Source organism: Pelophylax lessonae (genome assembly GCF_965119305.1).
Source record: "Pelophylax lessonae genome assembly, chromosome: 6".
Taxonomy (NCBI): Eukaryota; Metazoa; Chordata; class Amphibia; order Anura; family Ranidae; genus Pelophylax; species Pelophylax lessonae.
Window position 1 is genome coordinate 15,833,669 of NC_138773.1, and position 7,869 is coordinate 15,841,537.

At 41.2% G+C, this 7,869-nt stretch overlaps 1 protein-coding gene across 1 annotated transcript in view; it reads left to right on the top strand.

The window, feature by feature from the left end:
- The window catches only part of LOC309558441 (olfactory receptor 8G17-like), a gene marked incomplete at both ends in the record, with an annotated part of 37,611 nt that extends 30,446 nt beyond the window's left edge, over positions 1 to 7,165 (top strand). The window contains one exon of the mRNA XM_082261515.1: positions 6,485 to 7,165. Within this exon, the coding sequence (XP_082117641.1) occupies positions 6,485 to 7,165 (681 nt within the window). The remainder of the gene's footprint in view (positions 1 to 6,484) is intronic.
- Between the last annotated feature and the right edge of the window lie 704 nt (positions 7,166 to 7,869).

Genomic DNA, 7,869 nt, shown 5'->3' on the forward strand with positions numbered 1-7,869 from the left:
GCAGTCAGAGGATTGAGTCAAACCATTTACACAGGGGTGCTTAAAATGGCCAGCTTTTATTCCATGATATTCAATGATGTAAAACTTTTATCCTAAAAAGAAAATAACTTTTGCCACAACTACTTAAAATGTTTTCGCTGAGGTTCAGCTTTATTTTGTTAGTCCAGTCCTTCTGATTAGGGATGATCGAACGGTTCGGGTCGACCATCGGTTCGACCCGAACATTGGGTTTTAGAAATTTGGCCGAATTCCGAACTTTTTGCGGTAAAAGCTCGGAATTCGGCCACCAGAACCGCCTAAAATGCAATGGGACAGGAACTGGGCTTTAAAAGCCCATGATTGGCCCAGAAACATCAGTAAAATGTGATTGGGGTGACTACGGGGTCCAGAGCCCAATGAGGAGTGAATACGCCCCCATACACCCCCCAGTATATAACATAGCCCCGCCAAACCTCTAGCACTGTAATACAGAGCCTGTGGAAGAGAGTGGAAGCATTTGTGTTGCTCCAGTGTCATTTAGCAATTATTAGTGTGAGGAAAGGGATATGCAGTGTAGTTAGGGTACTATTTTCCACTATAGTTAGATTCAAAAATCTAGTTTTTGTAGGGATAGCTTTAAGTGTCAGGGTGACCGTAGTGAAGTTCAGGGTGAACTGACTCTGCCATGTCAGGGTGACCAAACTCTGCCATGTCAGGGTGACCCCGCTATGCAGATTCTGGGTTAGGGGTATATATATATATATATATATATATATATATCAAAAACGACAACTTTTTAAGAACTTTTTTTTTGCCTGATTCATAGTCCCTGGGGCATGACCCAGAACCCTAGGCACTTTTTAGGGGCATTTATTGGGTTTTAGGGCTTCAAAATGGTGTTTTTTGATTCCAGAAGTTCGGGTACCATTGATTTCAATGGGGTTCTGGAATCCGAACCGAACTTTTGGGAAATTCGGGTGTTCAGTACGAACCAAACTTTTCAAAACTTAGATCGTCCCTACTTCTGATTCGGCTAGTCCAATATTACCATCACCCCAGACTGACAATGCTGCAGACCAAGGGTGTCTTCATTGCTCCTCCATCTAGAGTAGAGACACCCTAAGGCAGGAAGTGTGTTATTGGACAGACTGTCAGGTGAAACCAAAGAAAGAAAACTTATAAAAGAAAACCAATGCAGCCAGTGCTTACCATAAGTAAGCTGTTATATATTACATTTTGTTTATGGGTTTAAAGTAAAACGCCAGCCTTTTACTAAATATGTCTAAAGCATAACTCCACTTTTGTTGAGGAAAAAAAACATTCCCCTCTGGGTGATCTCTGTACATTGCAGGTATTTTTAACAAACTTTGTTGCAGATTCCTACATTTTGTTATTCTGAAGAGATCCCTGTGTGTTTGTCTGTGTCCATGTGGAAAGTTAATCTGTATAGGAGTGTTTTCAAAATTATCAACCAGCTGCTGCACCTGCAGGGCTCTAACGAGGACAATTTTAGGGTCTGCTTACCTTTAGATTTCTTATTGGGAGGATCTCACAAAAAATGACATTTTTGTTGCAGGGGATGCCAGAAATCTGACTTGTATCTTAGTGCAGACTTCTGGGAAAATCAGTGAGCCAATCACACAAGAAGGAGATGATTTTTCTGGGGGTGTGGTCAGTATACATTCTGTGTACAGAACACCTCCAGGCCGCCATATTGTATTTCATTTTACAGAAAATGACAGAGCTGCAGATTGGAAAGGAAAGGTCATTTTTAATAATATTCAATTACAATTTGACTTGAGTCACAATTGTATACGCTATATTATTTTTTTTATTTGCTGTTTCCCCCCCCCCCCCCCCCATGAAAGTGGAGTTATCGTTTAAACCTGCTCCCACCCCCTTCTTTTTCATTTGATTTTTATTTCAATTTGATTTTTAAAGCAGGAACATCAGCATGTCCTAAAATAGTTGGTCTGAACATTTAAGAGGAGAATTTTCCAGGATATATATAAAATACAAAGTTACAGGCAATCAAAAAGCGACAAAAAAAAGTTGCGGTGTACACATTTTCTTAGGAACCAAGTAAACTACATAAGGGGCATTGAGCCCAAAAAAATAGGGGAAGGTGAAACCCAAGAGGTGAGCATGTGTGTTCGATATCCATAGCAGCCAGGAGGTCTAGAAGGGCTCACTGTCAAAATGTGAGAGGAGAACCCAGTTGAAATGGAACAAGCAACTAGGCCCCCTAAGCAAAGACAAAGGAGGGAGACAATTCCTCCCCTATAAAGTAAAATATCCCCTCTAAATATAAGTGATCCAAAACCAAGCCAAGAGGAAAATTAAAAGGTAACCATGGGTGAAATTTAAAATCCCAAAGAGGGGACAACAAAAACTATCGGGTTGATTTGATAGGAGGAGCCCATACAAAGTGCCCCAGAGGGTAATAAATGACCCAACCAATATAAATTTCAACAAACCAGAATCAATAAGGCTCAGAGTTCCATGTTCCCAATTAGGAGACAATGGAAAATAAAAGGTAAAGTGAAGAGCCGAAGAGAAAGAGAGGAATAAGGTTACAGGAAAGAAAAAGAGAAGGAAGAGTAAAAGAGGGAGAATAGAGACCGAATGTACTGTTCCTCCCACCCCCTTCTAAACCCTATCCTAACAACCCGGTGAAAGGAATATATGTATACTTACCTATTCTGGGAGCAATCTGGTCTGGTTATATGATCAGCCAGGGGAGGACTGGGCCAGGGGGCAAGGGGGAAATTGCCCCCTGGGCCTCTCTGAAGCACTGTAAACAGGCTGCACTGCTTCTGTCACAGACATGCCTAAAAGATTCCTGGTAAAGAAAAGTAAAAAGTCCCCGCCACTGACCTACTGGTTGAAGACAAGGGCAGAGCACAGGCCTCCCTCCCCCCAGCATGGATGGTGTAAACTGTGTCTGAGCAGAGGCCATTTCCATGCCCCACTGGAGACTCTTCTACCCCAGCCAGCCCCAACCGAGCTGTCCCAGCTCCCCCCAACAGCCTCCAGCTGGCCAGGTCAGAAACCTGGATTCAGCCAGTGAGTAGAGAGCACCTGGAGTGAAGCTTCAGCCTGGAATGGGGGTCAGGAGGAGGACAGGAAAAGAGGGAGAGTGGGAGGGGGGCCTCTGGTTTGTACTTGCCCCCTGGGCCGAAAGTTGCCAGTCTGCCCCAGTGATCAGCTGACAAACAGCGGCTTCGGTGTAGAGGAGAGGACAACGGATGCCCCATAGTAAGCCTATGGGTGATGTCACAGTTCAGGGTCTGCAACCATTGCTGGTGATCTCTCCACTTCACTGAAGCCATCCTCTGTGGTTATCATGTGACTGTATTGGAGCGCCCTCAGAATAGGTAAGCATACAAATATTCCAAATAGGTTGAACTGGATGGACTGATGTCTTTTTTCAACCTCACTAACTATGTAACTATGTAACTAAATTCCTTTCACAGGGTAGATAGAATAGGATTTAGAAAGAGGGGTGAGAGCAGGTTTAACCTTAGTTAAGGATATGTTTTCTTTTCTGCAGGAGAGACTTTATTTTAAGGTTTGGTAGCTTAAATGCTATCATTCATAATGCTACAATTTGTGGTCAGGAAGACTTGTCAATCTGAGCTATGTATAGAGAAAGGAGATACTATAAAAATCTATTAGACCGAATACTTTTTATATAACAATCTGTGTATTTTATTGCACATTTTGATACCTAAAATACCCATCATACAGGCTGGGCTATCTGGCACTACACAAAAATAATTTAGAAATGGCCTTTCTAAATTTTAGGAAAACTTAATTTTCTGTATCTTGAATCATAAACAACTGAAATGATTATTATTATTATTATTATTATTATTATTATTATTATTATAATACAGGATTTACATAGAGCCAACAGTTTACAATATAATGGAAGACAATACAGTTATAATAAAATTCAATACAGGAAGGAATTAGTGGACCCTGATCATTAGAGCATACAATCTAGAAGGGAGGGTCAAGTGAAACAAAAGGCAATAACTGTGGAGGATGAGCTGATGGAGAAAATGGAAGTACAGTTGTTAGGTGTGGGTAGGATAGGCTTCTCATACGAGGAGGGTTTTCAGGGATTGTCTGAAAGCTAATAGAGTAGGAGATAATCTGACATATTGGGGTAAGGAGTTCCATAAGATTGGAGAGACTCTGGAAAAGTCCAGGAGGCGAGCATGGGAGGAGGTGACGAGGGAGCTAGAGAGCAGGAGGTTTTGAGAGGAACGAAGAGAGCGATTAGGTTGGTATTTTGAGATTCGGCTGGTGATGTAGTTGGGGGCTAAATTGTGGATTGCTTTGTAAGATATTGTTAGTATTTTGAATTTAATTAGTTGGGCGAGTGGAAGCCAGTGGAGGGATTGACAAAGATGAGTAGCGGACACTCAGTGATTGGTAAGGTGGATAAGTCTCGCAGCAGCATTCATGATGGATTGAAGGGGGATAGCCTATGTAAAGGTAAGCCAATGAGAAGGAAATTGCAGTAGTCAAGGCGCGAGATGACCAAGGAATAAACTAGGAGCTTTTTTGTTTCATTGGTTAGAAAGGGGCGTATTTTGGAGATGTTGCAGAGGTTGAGCTGGCAAGATTTGGACAGTGATTGGATGTGGGGCTTGAAGGAGAGTTCAGAGTCTAGCACTACACCTAGGACCTTGGCATGCGTGGATAGGCTGATAGTTGTACCATTGATTTTGACAGAGAGATCATGGGAAGAGGCACGTGGTGGAGGAACAATTATAAGTTCTGTTTTGTAAAGATTGAGTTTGAGGAAGGGGTGTGACATCCAGATTGATATATCTGCTAGTAATTTAGTGAGACTGAGGGAGTGAGCTGAGGGGTGGATAAATAGATTTGGGTGTTGTCAGCATAGAGATGGTATTGGAAACCATGGGAGACTATCAGCTAACACAGAGAGGAGATGTAGACTGAAAATATGAGAGGTCCAAGAACAGAACCTTGGCGGACCCCAACAAAGAAAGGAAGAGGAGAGGAGGAAATAGAATTGTAAGTAACGCTAAAGGTGCGGTTGGATAAGTAGGAAGAGAGCCAGTGAAGACTACAGTCATGGAAACCAAAGTCGTGGAGTTTTTTGAAGAGGAGGGGGTGGTCAATCGTATCAAAGGCAGCAGAAAGGTCTAGAAGTAGGAGTACAGAATAGTGTCCATTGGTTTTGGCCAATGGTTAGTAGATTTTTTGTTAGTTTTAGGAGAGCAGTTTCTGTTGAGTGTTGAGGCCAAAGTCCAGAATGAAGGGAATCACAATGGCTATTCTCGGCAAGGTGGTCACTCAGTCAGTTGTAGACCAGACGTTCAAGGAGTTTGGACAAAAAGGGGAGCAAGGAAATAGGGCGTAGGTTGTTAAGATTGGTTGGGTCCATTGAGGGCTTTTTAAGGATGGGGCTGACTAGTGTATGTTTTAGAGAGTTGGGGAAGATACCAGAAGAGAGGGAGAGATTGAAGATGTGGGTTGGAGAGTGTAGAATAGAGCCAGAGGGTGAACGTAGCATTTGCGAGCGAACAGGATCCAGAGAGCAGGTGGTTAGCTGAACATTAGCAAGTAGTTTAGCAACCTCATCTATAGTGGTGGGGTTAAATGGGGGATGTAGTGATTGTACCTATGAGCATTAAGTGTAAAGCATGGAAGGTATTTGTACAGCAGAGATCTCCTCATGAATTGTATCAATCTTCTGTTTGAAGTGATTGATGATCTCCTGGGCAGTTAGTGGGTGGAGGCAGTGGAGGACGAAGTAGAGAGTTGAAGGTAAAGAGTTGCTGGGATGGGATGATAAGTTGTTAATGAGAGTGATAAAATAGGTCTGCTTGGCAGTGTGGAGACTGGAATTGTATTTTTGGAGGGCAGATTTATATTGGTTGAAATATTTCTGAGATCTAGTCTTACACCATAGGCCCTTAAGAGCACAGCTATACTTTTTCCAAATTCTAGTGTTATCTGTTTGCCAAAGTTGAAGGGGTAAGAGCCTGATTCGATGTGTAGTGTGGTTTAGTAGTAAGTTTCAGCCAATATCTGAGCTGATAAACTATTCTAACATTCCAAATTTCCGCAGTAACAAGAACCAGAGTTTGGTGGAGAACTTCTAACTTTAGATTTATTGATTGTAATACATTTAGTCTTCTTGTGAATTTCAATAAAGAGTGAAATTGCCTATTATATATGTTTGCTTTAAAAAGTGAGTAAAATGGTTGCAATGATAAATATGACAATTTTAAATGAATTATTTCTCACTGGACTGTCCGAGCTTCCGGCTCTCCAGCTCCCTCTCCTTCTCTTCTTCCTTCTCATTTACCTTCTGACATTAATTTGGAATTGTCTGATCATCTCCCTCATAGTCACCCAGTCTCATCTCCATATTCCTATGTATTTCTTTCTTGGGAATCTGGCCGGTTTAGACCTCTGTTGTTCCTCAGTCACCGTCCCACGAATGTTATTTGACCTTCAGACCAACAGAAGAAAGATTACCATTACAACTTGTATAACCCAAGTCTTCTTCTTTATATTCTTTGCCATCTCTGAGGTTTTTCTGTTGGCTGTCATGTCCTATGATCGATATACCGCCATTTGTCAACCATTGCGTTACATACAAATCATGCATTGGAAAGTGTGTATACAGTTGGTTTCCAGTGTGTGGTGTCTCGGGTTTACCTATTCTTTAGTTCACACACTTTATGCCTTCAAGTTAACATTTTGTGCATCAGATATTATAGAAAGTTTCTTCTGTGACCTTCCACAATTGTTTCAGATTTCCTGCAGTGACATCTACATCAACATTCTGCTTATCTTTATCTTGGGTGGATTTCTTGGAGTTGGCTCTTTATTATTGACCATCCTATCCTATGTCTATATATTCAAAACTGTTCTTAAAATGCAAGCTAAAGGCACGAGAAGTAAAGTTTTCTCTACTTGTACCTCCCACCTGACAGTGGTCTTCATATTTTATTGCTCTGTTATGTTTAATTATTTTCGGCCAAGTGCAAGTCATCATTTTCCTGGTGACAAAGTGGTGGCTGTCTTTTACACAGTGATCCTTCCTCTCCTCAATCCTCTTATTTACAGTTTGAGAAATCAGGATTTCAAAACAGCATTTCAAAGTGTTTTAAAAAAGACCTTCATACAGAAATAGACATATACAGTATAATGATACAGAAGTAGTCTTTATGACTTGTATCGAAATAAAGATTGGAAAGCTGTTTATTTTAATGTGTATCTCTAATCAGAATTTTTTCTTCTGTATGGATTTATACTATGAGGTTTCTATTTTTTTGCTGTGTCTTGTTGGGAATATTTTCTCCCATTTCATGTCCTAAAGACACAACAGGATGTGAGTGAAAATCTTTCCAAAGACAGCAGATATCTTTTCGTAGATAGTTGTCACTGAAACAGGTGTGTCTCTCTTGGAAGATTTCCCACTCCTTCTGTGTCAGTAACAAGGACCACCAGGACAAATAGCGAGGGAGAGTCTACTGAGCAAGGCCACAGACGAAGCACTATTCTATGTATATGTATATCCAGGTGATGCTGGGTGGCCATCTTTGAGGGCTATGTGTGGTTTGATAGGGAGCCCATTAGTCCCACAAAAGCCCCATCCATGTCTTTTCCTGGCCGATCCCCTCCTCTTTGATGATGATTCATCAGCATGACCGCGATCACCGCCTGTTTAAGGTTAATGAGTAAGTTTATGTTTTAAGTTTCAATACAAACTACAGACTTCTTCCTCAATATTTTTTTTTTTTTTTATCCAATTTTTACTGTATATGATGTTCACAATTTTAGAAGGTTCACAGCAAAGGGTTCCATTGCTCGCTATAACGTCTAAATGAAAATGTG